We start from the raw sequence: 21,213 nt of genomic DNA on the forward strand, positions 1-21,213 counted from the left end.
TTGTTTTGGTTTGGTTTTTTTTTGGCCACACTGCATGGCATGGGCATGTGGGATCTTAGTTCCCCGACTAGGGATGCAACCTGCGCCTCCTGCATTGGAAGGCAGGGTCTTAACCACTGGACTGCTGGGGATGTCCTGGTGTTGTATTTTGTTTTTTTTTTTTAACCCCTAAATAATCTACTCACAGCTTTAATTCTAACAGCAAATCATGGGAGGGAAGGCAATGTTCACCAATAAAGGATTAATTAATAAATTATGGTATCACTATAACCAACTAGCTATTAAAAGGTAAGTTTTCAAAGAATTTATAAGAACATTTAAAAAAATGTTCACAGTATGGGCTTCCCTGGTGGCGCAGTGGTTAAGAACCCGCCTGCCAATGCAGGGGACATGGGTTTGAGCCCTGGTCTGGGAAGATCCCACATGCCGCGGAGCAGCTAAGCCCGTGCACCACAACTACTGAGCCTGCGCTCTAGAGCCCGCAAGCCACGACTACTGAAGCCTGCATGCCTAGAGCCCATGCTCTGCAACAAGAGAAGCCACCGCAATAAGAAGCCCGCGCACTGCAACAGAGAGTAGCCCCAGCTCGCCGCAACTGGAGATAGCCCAAGTGCAGCAACAAAAACCCAATGCAGCCAAAATAAAAAGTTCACAGTACACGGGAGTATAAGGATTAGTAAAAGAGAGCGGCATAAACATTCTGATCTCTTTGGGTAGGGGCAAGAAATACATACCCATAGGAGCCTGGAAACACATATACCAAAATATTAATATTCTGGTGGTAGATTATTGGCTGATTTTTGGCTTTTTTCCCCTACTTTCTGATTTCTTCCAAGTTTTTTTTAATTTTTAAAATAATAAGCATGTATTGCTTTTCTACTGGGGAAAAATGGTATTTGGGGGGCAAAAAACACAGAAGATACAAAAATCCAGTTATACTTTTTCATTCTTCTAATTTTTAAACTATAAAGAATCACGATATCTAAATCTATGTATGAAAAAAGAAAACGTGTAGGGAGATTCTTTTACCTAGTAATAAAAGTATCAAATACAAAAGGGTAAAAATATTGCTTTATTTGAGAAACTTACTTCCAAATTACTCTTACGTGTTTTAAAAAGTCATAAAGAGCATTCAAGAAGAAGACATATACAGTTTCCATAGGAATAAGGAAAAAAAAATGGGGTTGATGATTGCCCCAAATGAAATTTCCTAAAGGAAAAAAATGTAATATTTAACCTTTTTTTGAGGCAGGGTAAGTGAACTACACACATCATAAATAAAATTTTCTTACTTTACAAGGAGGAGGGACCGTGATCCTGTTTTTGATGCACATTAAATACAAAATACAAAATCCACTGTTCTCATCAAGATGGGGGGAAAAAAAAATCACTCTTCAATATTTCAATTCTCATGCAATGAAATCCAAAGGTCTGTTGAATCCACCTTTTCGATTCATGTACTGCCTATGATGAGAAAATTTATTGTCATTAAAAAAATTCTGGATTCGTCTTATAAAAGAACTAATCACTTGCTTCAGAAATTAAACCTATAAACCATTTTTAAAATGGCAGAGTCTAGGGCAAGAAGTATTCAAAGTTAAAATCCAAATAGAGGTATGGAAATATACTTTCAATATTATTTGGGAAGATTCTACAGACTTTAAAAAAATCAACTGAAAATCCATATTTATTTTAGGTAACACTAAACACCTAGCTAGTTTAAGGAAATAGAGAAGAGTTTCACAATACATACCCATCAAGCAAATCTGATTTCACACTGTACTAGTTCTCCCCATAAGACCTTAACTGAAGGCAATTTTACAATGGACTGTTGATGATTCTGGTACTTTAACTCAGAGCAGTCTCAAATCACACTATTCATATTCTAAATTAATTGGAATATTAGTCTTTTATCAGTGATAAATGTAGACAGAAAGGCAATGTTTTAAGATGTCTTGACTTTTCCATTCATTCAGTGAGATTTCAAGTATGGATTGGTTTGTTCTGTGGTATTAATAAAATATACCTATATTTAACAGAAGGATATTTACAGTTGAAATCCTTATACAATCAAGTTAGGTAAATAATTCAAGAGGAATCTATTTTAAAACCTATAATTATAATGAAATTAAAGCCTAAAGACTATGTTATTTTGAAGAAAGAACTACTTAGAGCCCTAAAATATTTAAGCCAACTACCCTTCTTTATAATAGTTACTAGTTCACATGTAAATGGGAAACTATTTTAACATACAAGAATATAAACAAGGAAGATTGAAACAAGGGACAATATGGAAACTATTAAAGTAAGGGACTGTTTGGAAAACTGCTACATTTCCTACAAACATCATTATCCCATAAAAAATTCTTTCCCAAGCATATAATTTATATTAGTTCAAACATAATAATGGCAGCTATGCATACCTATACTTCCTCTTCTGAGACACATTTATGGCATAGGCATTTACAGAGCCATCCACTTTTTTCCCCTGGAGAAAAGCAAGAAACAAAAAACAAAACACACACACAAACAAGCAAACAACACACCAGAGAAAGAACATATTATATGCCTTGATCAAAGAGCTGCATCCCACAGACCCTCTTAAATGGCAAGATTCATTTAAGCATGAGACAGTCCAATAAGTGAAAGAATTTTCAGATCTTGATGATATCCCATGATCTCCCAAGCGTTATAACTCTCTGTTCACATTTTTTATAGTCACACTTAAGCAAATAAACCAATATTCAAACCAACAAACACTCATGGTATATGTATTATATGCAAGACATACAGGGAAATTGGGTAGCAGAGCCTCACCTTTTCTGGTCAAAGAATTCTTCAAAACCAAATACAAGTTATGGATATTTTCTCTAGAAAAATCCATTCACAAAAATTTAACTTATGACCTTAACTGATGGCATTCTCAAATCAGTCACCATTCCTATCTAAATCCCATTTCTTACATAGGCCTTGAAGTTTTGATTTTTAAATCAAGAATCAGAATAACAGATGATAATGTTGTATCACTTGTATCTCAGACTTTTTTTTCCCAGTAATTCCTTTATGGGTCTTTTGATTCAACCTGTTCCCCTTTCTGTTCCTCATGCCTGAATTGTCTTCCTGACCCCCATCCAATCTTCAACCATCTGGTTCTTATGCATCCTTCAAGGCCCGATTCAAATGATCCAGCTGCCAGGAAGCACCCTCTTCTCTAACTCCCATAGAATGTTAACTGTGCCTTCGTCACAATACCCTGCATTTTCTACTCTGCATGATCATGATGTATAACATCATATACATGATGTTATTTCCCATCAGACTGCAAGCTCATATGGAGCTTGATGGAGGGATATGGCTGTGAGTGACCTTTGCAACTGTCACATCCTAGGTTACTGCACTTGCAGGTACTCAGAAAATGACTGTTAAATGTATGAACACTGCCAGTTAATGCCACCATGAGTGCATGTGCAGGAACACACACATAACCTCCCTCCCCTATTATTACACATGGGCGCGTACCCTGTTTAGCATACTTATTAGATATCTGTGTTAGGCCAAAAAAAAGGATTCCTATCCACTGGCATGCACAGGTGAGGTATATATTTGAAGTTGAGCTAAAACAAGTATATTTGGTCTTCCTTTTCTACTCCTGTTTTCACTGCATTTTGGGGGCCGGGGGAATACTGAGTAAATTACTTAAGGTGTATTATTTTAACCTCCCAAGAATAGGAGGTAGGCATGACTTGGAAAATAAAGTAAATGATGTTAACCTTTTTACTAAGTTCAATTACTAAAGGCTTTCTGATTTTTGAAAACTATTTGCAGAGTTGTATATTATTAGCTCTCTTCTCATTTACATGCTGGAACAGAAAATTATCAATTAATAAGCATAACCAAACTTTGAAACTTTCTAGAATGCTAAAATGGAAGGGAAAATAAGTGACTATGTTGGCATATGAAGAGGTTCCACCATAGATTAATGATGAAATATCACAAGATACACATTACTGAAAAATACAAATGAGCTGAAAGACTTTGTAACTGATAGTCATGAAGCCAACTGCATATGAATTAAATTAACATCCTTGTAGATGTCATTAAAAAAACAACTGACATCATTTGTTCTTGTGGTACTCCATAATTTTTATGGGATCTATAAATTCTCACTTAATTTCTCCTTTATACACAAACATTTAAAAGACTACATTTAAAAGTAGTGGCTCCATCTTTACATCTGATTCTCAGGAATTTCAAACATAATATCCAGCAACAGTAAAACCAAAAGAGAAAAGAATTCTAATAGTGAAGGTCCTTCACTATTCTAAAAACAATAAAATTTAGTTGTCTCATTTTGGAGATATTTTTATCCATATATTTACCCAATATATGTATTAATAAACCAGTTCACTCATAAGATGTTCTTTTGAATAACAAATAAGGATTTGGTATATTCAGGAAAAAAACCTGAGACATAAACTGCATTAAATTCTAAAATGGGGTTCACATAACCATTTGTGAGAATAAGAGCGCATTCTTAATTTTCTCACCTCATAACAGTCATGCCTCTGGTACTCCTCTTAGGTCATACACTGTCATTTAAAAAAAATACATGGGAGCCCCACATAATCACATCAGTTAGAAAGAAACTCTTACAGCACCTGAGATTACCCCACTCCATTCACAACTCAATGGAACACAAGATTAGGGGAAGTGGATTGTTTTTGACAACTCTCCTCAAAAATTCCAACTTCAATTTGCAAAATTAAAAGGACTTAAAATTATATAAAAGAAAGTTTTAAAAATATATTTTCTCTCTCTCCACACACACTCTCCCTGTCTATCCTTACTAGCTTCCTCTCTCTATCCTCCCTTCTCTCTTCATTCAATTTCCTCTCTCCCTCCATCTCCCCTTTGCCGTACTTCCCTATCTCCCTATCTCTCTCCCACCTCCCTCTCTTCATCTCCCACTCCACAATCCCTCCCGCTTTTGCCTCCCCTACTTCCTTATTCTCTCCAGGATTATGGTCAGGGCTAGAGAGCATTCAAACTCCTGTCAACCCCTCTTCTGAGCTATGAGATATGCATGCAACCACGCAATGCCATCTTTATCTGGCAGTTGCGCTTCGTTCTGTTTCACAGCATTTCCCCTTCCTATAATCCTTTCTTTGGTTAACCCTATCAGCCTGACACTTCAGAGTCATCACTGACTACTCACCTCCATCCCACCACCACTAACTCTGGTTCCTGAATGGTTCTCCATATTCCAGCCCCTCTTCTCAGTTCAGGCCTTCATCATCTTTCACTGCACGACGGCAGTTCTCTCAGCCTCCCATTTGTCCTCCATGAAGCCCCAGATCATCATTCTAAAACACACGTATGTTACTCCCTTGCTTAAAAACCACTGCTTCCTCTCATCACCTAAAGAATCAACTCTAAGTTCCTCAGCACGGCTAAGGATATCACAAGCCTTCTGCGATTTGCCTCCCACCTCTATTTCTAGCCTCATTCGTAGCCACCAGCCCACCAACATGCTTTCACTAGTCACTGAATTTGAAATTCCCACAATACTCTATGCTCTTTAATGCCTACATGGCATTGTCATGAGCTTCTCCCCCTGCTTCAAATCATCGTCCTCCTCTTCTTTGTCTGATCACCTCTACTGGCCCTTTAAGATCTAACTCAAATATCCCAGGCAAATACTCCCTGAATTCCAATGGCAGCTCACCACTTCCTTCTCTTTGCTTTCAGATCCCTTCACACAGATAGTTACTGTCTTCTAACAAGAAACGTGTATCAATGAAAGAAATTACAAGTGATAGTAAAAGAATATGGAAAAATGGGACAGATCAGTTCAAATAAGAATACTTAACTGGCTACATGTTTTACTTACTTTTGTGGAGTCAAAGGAGGCAAATCCCATTAACTTCATCATTTCTATTTCTTCCTCTGTTTTGCCCTCCAAGTCTTCCTCTACAAAAATAAGTGACAAAATTTTAAACTCTATCATTCTATACATATAAAAAGAGAGGTGGCTTACCAGCAGAGAATACACTAAACAATTAGCTAAAGACTTGAGTTTAATGATAGAAATTCCTCAATTTGGATAGCATATAACTTAAGGGGCAAGGAAGGATTGCGCTCTCCATCCTCCATCGTAAGAGACTGCTTAAAAGGACACGCTTGGGGGCTTCCCTGGTGGCACAGGGGATAGGAATCTGCCTGCCAATGCAGGGGACACAGGTTCGATCCCTGGTCCGGGAGGATCCCACATGCCGCGGAGCAACTAAGCCCGTGCACCACAACTGCTGAGCCGGCACTCTAGAGCCCGCGAGCCACAACTACTGAAGCCCACGTGCCTGAAGCCCGTGCTCCGCAACAAGAGAGGCCACCATAATGAGAAGGCCACGCACTGCAATGAAGGGTGGCCCCCACTCGGCAACGAAGACCCAACGCAGCAAAAAATAAATAAATAAGTGTTTTTAAAAGGACATGCTTGGAGCCTTTAGGAAGGACCACCTTCAGTATCAGACAGAACACTAGTTTTGACGATACTTCCAAAATATAATATTCTCATGTTTTTAACTGTCCTTGTATCTAGAGCACCAGATAACCAGCAACTAAGGTACAACTAAAACAACATCTCAAAACTACATGCAATGAACACTATTAAAAACTTAATAGTTAAATGTGCAAAAATTATACTTTTATAATTTTATCATAACTGTAGTTATCTAAACATGGCTGTACTTTTCCTACAGCTATTTATCTAATAACATTACCAGTTATCTGACGTTCTTTGCTCTTTGTTTCTTTTGTTTCTTTCTTCTCCTCATCTCTTCTTTCTTTTAGTCGAGAAGGGGAAGGAGATGTGGATCTATGTCGTCTTGGGGATCTAAAATTTAATGAGTAAAAATGTCAGAAGCAGAGACATACCTGGCCACTTGTGATGAGCACAGATACACAGGAGTGCCTGCAAGGTAAAGGCTGAACAAAAGCCAGGCTCTAGAGCACCAGGAATTTGTTCCCCAAAGCAGAATGAGGAAGAAGGTTCTGCCTAGGCCCTGACTGTCAGCAAAAAATTATTTATTGTTTAATCATCAGTTACACTCAGTAGAGCTAGGGCAAAAAAATTTTCTGTAAGGCAGAAAAAAAGCAACGAAACAAACAAATGTGTCTGATGCTTATTAAGAATCAGAGTCCAAGGACTTCCCTGGCGGCACATTGGTTAAGAACCCGCCTGCCAATGCAGGGGACACGGGATCGATCCCTGGGCCAGGAAGATCCCACATGCCATGGAGCAACTAAGCCCGTGCGCCACAACTACTGAGCCTGCGCTCTAGAGTCTGTGAGCCACAACTACTGACACCTGCGTACCTAGAGCCGGGGCTCCGCAACAAGAGAAGCCATCACAATAAGAAGCCTGCATGCAGCAACAAAGACCAAATGCGGCCAAAAATAAATATATAAATTTATTAAAAAAAAAAAAAGAATCAGAGTCCACTTCTAAGATTCTTCCAAGATCTCACATTCTGTTTTGTTTTTTTTTTTTTGCAGTACGCGGGCCTCTCACTGCTGTGGCCTCTCCCGTTGCGGAGCACAGGCTCCGGACGCGCAGGCTCAGCGGCCATGGCCCACGGGCCCAGCCGCTCTGCAGTATGTGGGATCTTCCTGGACCGGGGCACGAACCCGTGTCCCCTGCATCGGCAGGCGGACTCTCAACCACTGCGCCACCAGGGAAGCCCTCACATTCTTGATTATATACTTGAATAAATTATTATCACCAAAAGTAAATAAAAAAGCAAGACAAAAATACAAAACACTTATTTCTTACTCTTGCTAAGTGCTTTTCATGTATTATTTCTCATTTACTCCTCACGGCAACTCTACTATGTGGAATGTTATCAACCCCGTTTTATCAATGGGAATGTTAGGTTTAGAATAAAGTGGGATAAAGTTCCCCTCATTTCATGAAATCATAAGTGCCTTTGTAAGTATAACAACAGAGTCAAGCGCAGCGACTACAAAGCTGTGGTAAAACTTCTGGTTATTTTCTGCACTTACCTGGAACGTCTTCTGTGCGGGGATCGAGAACGGCTTCTTCTCCGGTCTCGCTCTCGGGACCGGGACCTTTCTCGGCGCCTGCGTTCTCTCTCTCGGGAGGTGGACCGGGACCGCCTACGCTCTAATATAAACACAAAATTGTAGAGCCGAAAATTACCTCCAACATCTACTGGATGCTGCGCCGACCAATAGTAATATAACGCGTGCCATTTCTAGATGTCACATTAAAAAAGTAAAAAAGACGCATGAAATTAATTTTAACACTGTAGATTTAACCCAATATATCCAAACTATTAGCATTTAAACATGTGCTCATTATAAAAAAATGGACACTTCATTCTTTCTTTTTTCCGCATTAAATCAAAGAAATCCGGTGTGTATTCGACTTCAACAGCAGCTCTCAATTCCGATTGAGAACATGTTAAGTGCTCAATAGCCCTTTGTGGCTCGAGGGCTCATTTAACTTTTAAGATCAACCCTGATTAGCTGAAGGTGATAAAAACTAACGAGGGGGCAGAATCGAGGGACTACCTGACATCTCCCGATCCAAGTCCTGGCTTCTCTACCTCTCACTGCCCACTTCATGGGCCAGAAGACATTACGAAGTGAGCTTACGAGGTGAGCTCCCTGCACGCAAACTCCTAACCATCGATTTCCCTACTATAAACTGGGAAGGAAACCCTGAGCATTTAAGAACCTGGCGGTACCACACGCTGAGTGTTACGCAGTGTGGCATCAATTCTCACTTCAGTTTTTAAAGGTAAACAATATTACCCCCAATGTCTAATTACGGGAACTCGGACGCTGGAAGGCTGAATGACTTGCAATCGGTCACCCAGAAATTAAGGGAACCGTGGCCTGACTCTACATTCCCCAGCCACAAGTAGAACAAAAATTACTGTATGAGGGTGACAAAGGGTCGGCGAAACCCCAACTTCGGAAAAAAACTGCCTTCAAATCCGAGGGCTGAAACGTGTAGGGCCCAGGTCTTCGTTCCCCATCCACCCCCTCTCTTCTCCTCCTGAGAAAAGGTCCCCCCTCTCCGTGGCCCTTGGACTGGGAACAAAATGGGGGACGGGTCTTCGACCGAGCCCCAGACCCTCAGAACTGCTTCTGGACTCACCCCTTCGCGGGGACCGGCTGCGGCTGCGACCCATTCGGAGTCCTCCCCAACCTCACGCCGCCCCGGAAACGACTGTGCAACAACTTCCGGGAGAGCGGGGAACTGAGCTTTCCCTGCAGCCCGGGAAGCGTCGAAACGACTCGCCAGGGTTCCGGCTTCTAAGGAAGGCGGGCGGTGATGCGCTTGCGCAGAATCACTTGTCCCCGGCCCGATGCCCCCTCTTCCGAGCCCGGAGTTTTCGTTGAGAGCAGAGTTATCCTGTCTGCTCTTTCAACCCTCGGTTCGAGGTGGCTTCCCCATCTTCTTTGTCCACGGTGGGCGTTAAAATGTGTTGCCTGATGTTATTATAGAAATGTCTGGAAAAAGCCATATATAAACCACCCTAACACAGTTCTCATTCCTTCCCCCCCCCCTTTTTCTTTCCGACTGTCTTGTCCACATACATAAAATATTTCATACCAAACCAATTGTAAACACAGCATACACAAATAGTTTTAAGTCCACCCGGGGAAGAACTAGGGTGGGTCAGGAGGCAGAGGGGGAAAGGGGAAATAAAGAATGGTTGAGAGCTTTTACTGAGTTTTGTGGGAGGGAATAGCGGAGGCTGGGAAGCAGGCTAAGTAGGTTTAAGACTGACTAGTTTGAAAAATTACAGCGGGCCTTGGGATTTAGGGGCTGTCCAGAGCTGTTGTTACCTGGCCCTGGGGTCATTATAGCAGAGGAAAAATGCCTTGGCTTGTGAGCTTGATAAAGGAGGTGGTTGGAGAGTACGGGCTTTCCCCTGGCTGGTTTGCATATGAAAGGCACACTCAGAAGGGGAGTCTTTTGCTATCTCTAGAAATTAGCTAGCCCTGGGAAGGGCAGTCTCAGCAAGGCCCCAGATGTCAAAACAGCAGAAAATGAAAGAAATAAAGGCATGATTAATACAATTATTCACACAAATGTTTATTGCACACCTATGTGCCAGAGGATTTAATCAATGAACAAAACAACTCTGCTCTTGAGTAGCTTGCAGTGCAGTGAGGGATAAAGTGTCAAGATGCATTGAGAGGGGCAGAACAAGATATTATGAGTGCACATAAAGTGGGTACCTAACTGGTTTGAGGGGAAAGCTTCTCAAGAAAAGTTTCCAGGAGGAAATGATGTCCAAACGAGACCTTAGGGATGAGTAGAAATTAGCCAGGTCAAATGGGGTGATTTTTGTGGTGTGGACAGGTGGAAGAGATTGTCTGGGCAAAGGAGACTGCATATGCCAGGGCAAGAGGCAAGGGAGCAGACAGGCTAAAAGTAGAGAACTAAAGAAGTATGGCAGCCACCTAGGCAGCAAGGAGTGAAATGTAAAGACAAGACTAGAAAACTTGTAAGCTATGGTAGAGTTATCCTGAGGCAAAAGCAATAGCCTTTGAAGGGCTTTGAGGACCGGAGGGAATCACATTTGCGTTTATTCAGAGAACACTTTGGGTAACTGGAGACTTGACTACAGGGGGAGAACACCTAGGGAGGATGGTACAATAATCTAGATTGGAAACTCCAGTGGCCTGTACTAGAGTGTTACCAGTAGGTAAGGTGAAAAGTGGCTGAATTTGAGAATTGATAAAACTGGAAAAACTTGATTTTTGGAGGCAGAGAATGATAGAATTTTAGATTCAACAATGACATCCAGGTTTCTGGTTTGTGCAACTGGGTAGATGGTAGCATCATTTGCTAAGGTACGTAATGTAAGTTTTGGGTAAAGACCGTATGTTCAGATCTTGGACATACTAATCTGAGGTGCCATTCTGAACATCCAAAAGGAGATGCCAACTAGATGTGTTATCTGGAGCTTGGAAGAGAGATCTAGGCTGATTTTTTGATTCCAAGAGAAAAGGGCCTGGAGACAGCTAGAGGAAGAACCCCACAATGAGACTAAGGGGGAGCCAGAGAGAGAGAAGGAAAACCCATTGAGTGTGAGGTCAGAGACGTTTTAAGAGAAGGCTGCTGTTTTTAAGGAGAACAAAGAGGTTAATTTTAAATGTTAAAAGGAATGGAAAAAAAACCCCACATCTAACCTAAAGGATTTAGCAATGAAGTCTTTGCTGACTCAGTTTTAGTGGAGTTGGGTTGTGAATAGCTTTTGCAGTGGAGAGAGAACTTGTATAACCTTTTGGGTTTTTTTTGGCTGCACCACACGACTTGTGGCACTTTAGCTCTGCCACCAGGGATCGAACCCAGGTCCATGGCAGTGAAAGGCAGTGAAAGCGGAGTCTTAACCGCTGGACCACCAGGGAATTCCCTGCATAAAACCCTCTTGAGAAGTTTGGCTTATGCAGGGCAAAATATGGCAGTGGGTGGAGGTAAATGTAGAAGGTTTTTCAAAGATGGGAGAAACTTAAGCATGTTTAAAATATTGGTGTGAGTATAGAGGGAAAAAAAGCAAAGTACAGAAGAGAAAGAAAAAAAACCAAAGGAGTAAGTTTCCTAAAGGGACAGCCCTGAGATTAACCATAGGCAGGAAAAGAAGTGGTATGTCTCTAAGTGGCTCCTCCCCCTTTAAGATGTGGGATAGAAACTGTATTCTGCTAGGGCTTCCTTATTTACTGATCAAGTTGCCCGCTCTCAGAATGCAGATTATCCAGCACTGTATCTGGAAGAAAAATCCTGTTTTCAATACCTGAGTTTCTCTCATTCTAATGGCCATTTTAATGGGTTTTGAGTGGAGTAGGGCTGGGGTACTGTCAACACTTGTAATCACACTTGCTTATAACTTCCCTCCCCAACCAGACAGCAATTTTTCAGTAAAGGCAAGCTGTAAAGTATGTATGTACTTTACATAAGAATCAACATTAACCATCTGTGATTCCGGCAAATGTACTATTTTTAGCCTTGGTTAAACTTTGTTTTACCTCTTCTAGTCCTATTTTATGTAAAATCACCAGCCTTTACAAAAGTATCCTACTTGATCATTACAAATGGATGCATGTTGTTGAGTCAGTAATTTCCCCCCCCTAATTTAGATGCAGTCTGACCACTAGTTAACAGTGATTGATGATGTTTGAGGTTTTTTTGCTTTTGTATCCCTGTACCGTGGACTTTGGGAAGAACTGCAAACTCTGTGGTTGGGATGAAACTGTACAATGACTTTTGTTTTTTAATGTAGTCAAGTGATTTAGGTACACATTGCTTGAAATTATGATTCAACACATCGTTCTAGGTGATTGACAAGTCATCCACCATTTGCACCCCTGGCTCTATTATCCTTTCTATTCTTTACATGGGTTCATCTTTAAGTGAATATAACTCCTGACATAGTTTCAGCGTTAACAGTCCAATATTCTAGATCACCTTTGCTGGACAGAACTTTCTGCAATGATGGAAGTATTCTATATCTGCACTGTCCAATACAATAGACACTAGTTACATGTGGTTAACTAAGCACTTACAATGGGTCTAGTGTGATTGAGGAAGTAAATTTTAATAAGTTTTATTTAATTTTAATTAACTTAAATTTAGAAAGCCAAATTGACTCTCGGTAACCCTAATTTTGCATTTGATGTTGAAATCGGCTCATTAATGACGGCAATGAATCCTATTTAAAGACTTGAAATGCGATAAAATGTTGGCTGCTAAACACTCGGTTAAAAAGCTAATGACTACAACATTCATTTAATTTTGCCTACCTTGCTAAGTTTCAAGCCAAATTTATTTAAGAAAAAAAAAAAGGAAAGGTACACTCATATCTCTCTTTAATAATTTAGCATGGAACTCTAGAACATTTTCTCTTAAGGACCTCTTCTTTACTGATAGCCAAGTAAAAATAATTATTAGTGGGTAAATATTGTTTTCTAGCCCTTGCAGCTTAAAAAAAGACTTGGCAAAGATTATAAGGCAAAAGCTGACAAACACCTTCATATATAATAGTTTATATGATACTTCAGCTGACACTTTTAATACTTTATTGAAAATATTCCAATTATAAAGAATGAAAAGTATGCAAACATTAAAGTATTTGGTAAGAAAACAAAAGCAGATCTTTACTATCAATGTGAAGTACTAGCTGACAATTACCAGTTTCTCCAATGAGAACACAACCTACTTATGACTGAACAAATATTTATTTTATCTGTGAATGACATAAGCAATTTGGCCAGGAAACAAAGAATGGACAGGAACCATATGTAATTCCAATTTGATTAATTCATATAAGTGAAATGAAATAATTTTACTCACTAATATACTCAAATTTTAAGTATCTTTACTCCCAAGATTTGGAAAAATTCAATTATGCAAAGAATTCAATTTGTTTGGTATTTATTTATATTTTTTAATATGTAAGGGTGAGGAACCTCTGATATTACCATAGATAGGAAAAAAACAAAAGCATCTCATGGAAGAGATATATAGTTATAGCCAAATACAAAAACAAGAAATGAAGCCTCAATACAGCCAAATTATTGGATTTTTTACTACAGTTCTAGGGGTGGAGATAGGGAAGGCATTTAAAAGCTTCCTTTAAATTTACCATGAGGATGAATTTTGAAAGGACAAAAGTGATTTATGAATCGATGGACATATCACTAGGGAAGAAAAACTAGCAATAAATTCTAAAAGTTAAATCTAATTGGAAAAAATCTAACTTGGAAAAAAAATTCTGGTTTCAACTCATTTTTTTATTTTGGTCATTTTATATAATAGCTGATTCTTTTTTCCAAATGAGTATTTATTTGTACAGATACACAAAAGTAATTCCCATTTTTCTTAAAACATACTAAAAATATACATTAACCACAAAAAGTACTCACTTTGACTGGAAAGACAATGAGCATGGCTATTTTCAAAACAGCAGTAAACACAAGAAACCAACATATATAAATCATGACAAATGTACATCTCATTTTTGACAAAAATAAGTTCTATTTGTACATTAATGTTTTATTATCAGCTTCTATATGATATCCTCCGACCTTATTTACATTTACTATGAGATTTCTAATAGCATGTGTAACTCAAAGGCACTCAATTCAGAGGTTATAAAGTCCTGAGCTTAAGTAGGAAATAGGATTCCCAATTTAAAAAATTTGAACATAAATAAAAAGATCACAGAATATGAGAATGTTTAAAGTGTAATATTTGGTACATAAATAATCTGTGACCTAATAATAGAGTTGTACAGAATGTCAAAGAAAAGACCATGTAAGGCAAAGGAATATCCTCAGAATCCAACTGATTTTCTCCCCCATCCAAGTTCATTTGAAAGTCTGAACCTGATTTTTTTGTTGTTAAAATCTTAGTAAAGCTAAATATCAATAAAAAGCAAAATAAAATAGCATGAAAATGTTTAAGTTAAAGAAAAAGTTCCTCAGTTTTCAAAACCATGAAAAAAAATTTTAATGATTAAAAACATATATAGATTGGAAGAATATTCGACTAGGAGGAGGAATCATAAAGAGCAGTTGAAAAAATTAAAGGACAGCTTTAAACACACCAACTGAAACAGCATTTATAATTGGCCAAATTATTCCTTTAGCATTCTTTTAGCCAAATAAAAATAAAACTTACAGATGGATAATTGAGGTTCACTAACATTAGGTAGGATCAAAGTTCAAGCTAAAAATTAACTCTATATTTGGTTGCAGAGAAATGTGAAATTTACCTACGGCAATTTTCTACTGATGCCAAATTAAAAAGCATGAGTCGACATCTTTATAACAAACGGTTTGACAGATATTTTCTTGGCTTTAAAATGTTTTTTTATATATGCATAGAAATATAATGAGGATAAGAATAGTCTTCTGTATTATGTGAACAGTTCATAAGGCCTTTGTCACTGTTAGTCACCTTAGATGTGAATATCTGCAGGGCCATTAAATTAAAGCTGGCCAAAAAAGTTTACAAAGTGCTACTGTTTCCAGCTGATGAGATCCTCAGTTTTCTGGATTTTCTGGATGGTGATTATTTTCAGTTCTTTTTTCGGGAGATATATACAGGAAGTTACAGCAGATATATAAAGGGAAGATCAGAAGCCTGCTGTCCAAGTTCATCACTACTTGTTCCTATAAAACAAATGTGTTGCTTTAATAATAATAGTAATATTATAAAAATAAAACAGAGAACCAAACTGTTGAATTGAGTAAACTGAAGGTTAGTATGGTGGTTAAAAGTATGCATCTGGAGTCTGAGAGTCACTGCTCAAATCTCAAAACTCCCACCCACTAGCTGTGTGACCTTGGGCAAGTCACTGACCTTATCAACTACAGCTTCCTTACTGTAAAAGGGGACAATAAGAGTACCTACCTCATATGATTACACTGAGGATTAAATGAGACAACGCACATAGAGGGCTCACAAAGCCAGCTATATATTAAGTAATAAATAACGGTAGTAATTTTCATTACTGAAAAATTTCTAATCAAGTAACTACATATTTTATGAACAGATACAGTGCACAAATACACACACTTCTCATTTGGCTTCAACGTCTGATGGTCTTTATGTATAGCAAATACTTGGGATGAAGGTGGGGAGTCATTATTATCACCAATAAGCATGGTTCCCACTCTTGTCTAAGATTTCCCACTGTCTCTAACGCAAACATGTTATTTGTCTCTTGGAACCTAAAATACATTATCATGTAAAATCAATTTCAGGTTCAGTTACATGAATACACATGAGAATGACCTGAAATTCCACAGAGACAGGAGTTGATACTACACCTGAGAGTGACGAATGGAACCCTCACTCACTCAATGCTACAGATCTCTGGAATCCTTTACCAGCAGTATTTGGTGAACAGAATAAATCCTCAGAATATAAGCCGTAGCACTGACATGAGAACTCCTACTTTTTAAATACTTGGATACTGAAATAATATGCATTAGTTTCACCTTTATATATTTTGGAGAATATACTATTAAAATACTGTTTAAATCTAGAATTTAAAATTTTTAACTGAAGCATGTGCTCCTGCAATGAAGAGGGACTAAAACTGCAACATTTGAGTGATTGACAAAGGCTCAACTGGACACAGCTTCTGTGTTGGGGGAGCAGCAAGATAAATTTGGATAAAGAAGGTAGGGAATAGAAATGTGACACACACACACAAACACACACAATCTCTATGTTCTCCAAAATGGGCAAAGTGGTGTTTTTTTTTTTTTAAGTTAGTGAACAAAATGGATACGATGATAGGTCAGGTGAAGCAATCACCTGGGCTGATGGTGCTAACAGGGTTAAGCAGAGAGCAATTATGTCAAAGCATAGTTGATCTTTAGATGCTTGAGTCACCCTGGACTAGTCAACATTTGTAGCAATAACCTGAGTGAAGGCACATTTACTAAGTTTGTTGAGGACATATGCTTTGACGATATGTGTATCTGATGACAAAAGCAAGATTCTCTACCACGACCAAACAAAGACTCCAAGGAAGATTAGCATTCTGGTATCTGAATATAGTTAAGGTTGGTGGGGGAGAGTAGATCAAAGGGCCAACTCTGGGAAAAGAAGGGATCCATGCGGACATCACTTGGGGGCTGAATGGACATACCAATTTCTGAATATTGAACTGTATTAATCCCCATTTCCCCTCCCCAAACTAGACAGATCCAATTCTAGCTTCATCAAACCTTTAACTCCACCTGAGGGCTCAATTTACACCTACACTTGCATTGAAGCATCTTTATAGAAAAGCTCCATTTTCCTTCTTCCACTATGCAGTGGAAGCAGTGAAGTCTACACATCACAGCATCAGAGTGGTGGTATCTTCCTGGGTTTTCATCTCTGTTTCCAGGCCGTTATTTCTATCTTCTCTGCTTTTCTGAGGCTCATGCTACTTACCTGTACTATAGCTCTATTACTGCCCTACATTCTATTTATAGGTCTAAATTCCAGGATCCATACATCTAATTCCCTACTAGAAATCTTCACTTAGACATAAAGCAGCTCAAATTCAAATCATCAGCTACTGAATATTACCTATTCTTTCCTTTCTTTCTGTGCCATCTATACTTTCACCCTTGCAATTGGCTTTGATTCCCCATCCCAGCTCTTACATGTCTCACCAGGTTACTTTTTTTGCCCACCCCTTAAAGACCAGTGTTCCCTAGGTTTCCCTCCTGTCATATTCTTGACATATTTTCCTGTAGCTTATCTCATCCAATCATTATTTCTAGCCCAGGCGTTGCTTATAAACTCCAGACCCATTTATCCACTGGTCTATCAAATTCTCACCTCAATGCCTTCAAATTAAATATGCTTTAAACTGAATTCATCATCTCTTCACCCTCACTTTAAGTAATGTTCATTTTCCTTCCTATAATTCAAATATCGGTAATTATAGGACGGATTATTATTACCACTATAATTAAGTTGCCCAAGTCACAAAACCAGGTACTACCTTTGACTTCTTTGTCCTCACCCTCACACATACTTAAGCACCAAATTTTATCAATTGCACCCCTTTATTTCTAGAACCCATCAACATTTCTTCATCTTCATTGCTACCTTCCATAAGGTTCTCACCATTTCTGATCTGGATTATAGCAATAGCTTCTAAATTGTCTTCTGCCACTATCACGTTTCTAGTCCTTCTTACACATTTCTGAGAGATCCTTCTATAGTGCAAGGATTAAAGTTAGCATAGTCCTGTAAGAGGGATAGTTTTAAAATAAATATATAAAAATCACTAGCTTTCCTATAGTCATCAAAAACTATTTATAAAGGATTCATTTCATGTTAGTAATTAAAATATAAAATACCTAGCGTTATACTTCCAGGAAACATGCAAGAATAAATACGGGGGAAAACTAAATTTTAGAGACGTAAGGGAAGACCTGATTAAATGTAGAAAATACCATATTCCAGAAGGGAAGATATCAATTTCTCACAAATTATATTTAACAGTATATAGCAAAACCCTCATAGGATTTTTTGAGAGGAAACTGGACAAAATGATTCTATACCCCATACAGCAGAATAATCATGCACAAAGAACCCAGGGATTTTTGAAAAGAGAAGGGTGAAGGTGAATTTGCATTACTGGTAATAAAATTCTTTTTAAATTGAGTCTAATTAAAACAAAGCATTATTGTCTCCACAATAAAATCAGTAAAACAGAAATCTCAGAAATGAAACCAAGTATATAAGAACTTACAGTATATGATAAAAATGGCATTTCAAACACATTGACACATCTGATACACTTTAGATGTATCAAAATACTCCAATGAAAAAATAAAAGGAATAGGAAAAAAACCCAGATGACTATATAATCCCAGCTAGAAGGCCTAAATAGCACATCGAAAGAAGAACTCATTAAAGGAAGAGATTGATACTGTTTCATGAAGGGTGAAAGATAAATTACAAAAATGGAAAAAGTATAGCATATCACAAAGTTATTATTCTTAATATATAAAAGGTGTTAAAATTAACAAGAAAACAAACACCTTAATTAAAAAAAAACAAACATAAACTGTCAATTTATACAATATGTTCAATAAGTAAAAAAAAAAAACCCAACTATATCAGAAACCAAACAAATGAAAACTAAAATAAATGATTTGTTCCCACTTATTATATTGGGAGAAGGACTAGAAAGAATGATACACTTTCTTGCGTATGCTCTCCTGTACTACTGGAGGGAGTGTAAGTTGACAGTAGTTTTGGAGGGCAATTTGGCCATTAGAAAATATATACACCGGGCTTCCCTGGTGGCGCAGTGGTTGAGAGTCCGCCTGCCGATGCAGGGGACATGGGTTCGTGCCCCGGTCCGGAAAGATCCCACATGCCGCGGAGTGGCTGGGCCCGTGAGCCATGGCCGCTGAGCCTGTGCGTCCGGAGCCTGGGCTCCGCAACGGGAGAGGCCACAACAGTGAGAGGCCCGCGTACCGCAAAAAAAAAAAAAAGAAAAAAGAAAATATATACACCATTTATTTGACAAGAATTCCACTTTGTGGAATTCATCTTCTAAAAAATCAGAAAAACATATAAAGATACATGTACATTTTTTATTATAGTGAAAAAACAAAAAAATCAACTTTATCCAAAAAAGCATTATTTAAATTATGGTATATCTAAAATAACTCTTATGCAGTAATAAAAATGATGTTGTGGATATATATTTATTGACAAGAAAAGCTATCTATATACAACAAAGTGGAAAAAAAGCAGGCTACAAAATAGTTAACAGTAAGATAAAATTTTGGAAAAAAGATATAGGCAATGAAAAAAGTATCAGTGGTGTCATCTCTCAGTGGACTATGTATGATTTTTTTCTGCTTATTTTTATTTTCTATTTTTCTATAACAAACGTCTATAAGCTACATAAAACATATATGCAACCCCCCAACTAAAATCCTTCCATAGCTCTCTAACAGAGCTCAGGAAAAAGTCCAAACTCCATCCATGGCCCATCATGCCCTGGCTCTACACCTACTGAACACTTCCTCTTCCAAACCTCTCCATTCCTTGAATGACCCACATGCTGCCTTGCCTCTATCTTTTTAAATTTATTTATTTATTTATCTTTGGCTGCGTTGGGTCTTTGTTGCTGCGTGCGGGCTTTCTCTAGTTGCAGTGAGTGGGAGCTAATCTTCGTTGAGGTGCACGGGCTTCTCATTGAGGTGGCTTCTCTTGTTGCGGAGCACAGGGTCTAGGCGCACGGGCTTCAGTAGTTGTGGCACGTGGGCTTAGTTGCTCCATGGCATGTGGGATCCTCCTGGACCAGGGCTTGAACCTGTGTCCCCTGCATTGGCAGGCAGATTCTTAACCACTGCGCCACTAGGGAAGCCCCCTTGCCTCTATCTTACTCATCATCTGAGGCTTGGTTCAGGTATCCATTCACTTTTCAACTTGTCCAGAAGAGGTTTTCCCTGAACTGTGTCTCTGCCCCTCCCCCCAATAACCACACCTGTCCCCAACCCCACAGTAAAGGTTAGAGATGTCTCCCTCAATGTTACACACTCTTTGAGCCCATCCCTCTCCTTCTACTTAGCTATATAAGCTCCTCTTTATCTCCTCCACTCCTAGCATAGAACCTAGCATGAAGTAGGGACACAAATGTTTGCTGAATGAACAAATCAAGGAACACTAGGAATACAACTACTATCTTGGCCTGGTGCTTTTTAATTAAGTCTCTGGCTGCTTTGAGCCATGACAATTTTTTTTTTTTTTTTTTTTTTTTCAGTATGTGGGCCTCTCACTGTTGTGGCCTCTCCCGCTGTGGAGCACAGGCTCCGGACGCGCAGGCTCAGTGGCCATGGCTCACGGGCCCAGCCGCTCCACGGCATGTGGGATCTTCCCGGACCGGGGCACGAACCCGTGTCCCCTGCATCAGCAGGCGGACTCTCAACCACTGCACCACCAGGGAAGCCCCGACAATGTTTTTGAATGAAGTTCCAAGTTGAAGGTAAACACAGATATTGTCCATGCAGCTCAAGAGGGTGAGAGGGACCAACAGAGAATTCCAATGGAGGCAGATCTGAATCTTCTTATGTACCTACCCTCTCACTTACACCTACCACACGACAGAGTCAGCTCCCTCTCACTAAGAGTTCCAACAATGGTTGAGGAGCCTCCGTAAGAATGCTGTTAAAGGAGTTCTCATACAGGGGAGGTGAGGTCAGAACTATCACTTCAAGGTTCCTTGCAGTGCTAAATTTTGATGTTTTATGAGAGTCTCTTCAGTCTGAGGAAAACTGCTAACTTCTAATAATTTATGTGAACCATAGGCTCCAAACCCTTTATTAAAACAGTATGTCCTTTGGAATGGTGGTTAGCTTTACTAGAAATAAACATCCTTGATTTTTAACAGCTCTCGTTTTACTTTTTGAAACTGGTTTACTTTTTCATCATGACATTTTGAAACTTCTACATGCATGTGATTTATGAAAAAACAAATGGCTTTAGAGATAATTTTGGGAACATTACAGATGTCTGTCATTTTAGAAACCTACTGTGCTAGAGGATAATGTTCACTTAATATCTAGGAGCTATGGAGATATACTGGATTGCCTTTAAGATATGTTATTACTGTATAAATAAATGAACACAATGGAGAA

At 38.8% G+C, this 21,213-nt stretch overlaps 2 protein-coding genes across 2 annotated transcripts in view; both read right to left on the reverse strand.

Annotated features, from left to right (window-relative positions):
- Nucleotides 1-1,052: 1,052 nt before the first annotated feature.
- SNRNP27 (small nuclear ribonucleoprotein U4/U6.U5 subunit 27) lies at nucleotides 1,053-9,312 on the reverse strand. The gene is made up of 6 exons (XM_029231406.1): nucleotides 9,185-9,312; nucleotides 8,062-8,182; nucleotides 6,780-6,892; nucleotides 5,891-5,970; nucleotides 2,424-2,488; nucleotides 1,053-1,464 (listed from the first exon to the last, which is right to left on the reverse strand). Exons 1-6 carry the CDS (start codon nucleotides 9,216-9,218, stop codon nucleotides 1,410-1,412), a joined length of 468 nt encoding a protein of 155 aa, XP_029087239.1. The 5' UTR covers nucleotides 9,219-9,312; the 3' UTR covers nucleotides 1,053-1,409.
- A 4,550-nt stretch (nucleotides 9,313-13,862) lies between these two features.
- GMCL1 (germ cell-less 1, spermatogenesis associated) overlaps nucleotides 13,863-21,213 on the reverse strand; it is a 48,386-nt gene continuing 41,035 nt past the window's right edge. Inside the window, exon 14 of the mRNA XM_029232489.1 lies at nucleotides 13,863-15,213. Coding sequence (XP_029088322.1) covers nucleotides 15,085-15,213 — 129 coding nt within the window. The 3' untranslated portion in view covers nucleotides 13,863-15,084. The remainder of the gene's footprint in view (nucleotides 15,214-21,213) is intronic.

This window comes from Monodon monoceros, unplaced genomic scaffold, assembly GCF_005190385.1.
Source record: "Monodon monoceros isolate NGI ecotype Baffin Bay Population unplaced genomic scaffold, NGI_Narwhal_1 Super_Scaffold_19, whole genome shotgun sequence".
NCBI lineage: Eukaryota > Metazoa > Chordata > Mammalia > Artiodactyla > Monodontidae > Monodon > Monodon monoceros.

Excerpts from the sequence above, each read along its gene's own strand:
- SNRNP27 (XM_029231406.1), bottom strand. The coding sequence starts at position 9,218 with ATGGGTCGCAGCCGCAGCCGGTCCCCGCGAAGGG. Across the intron at positions 5,971-6,779 it reads CAAAGAACGTCAGATAACTG|AGGAAGACTTGGAGGGCAAA; the intron begins GTAATGTTATTA and ends TTATTTTTGTAG. Across the intron at positions 2,489-5,890 it reads CCTCCTTTGACTCCACAAAA|GGGAAAAAAGTGGATGGCTC; the intron begins GTAAGTAAAACA and ends GCTTTTCTCCAG.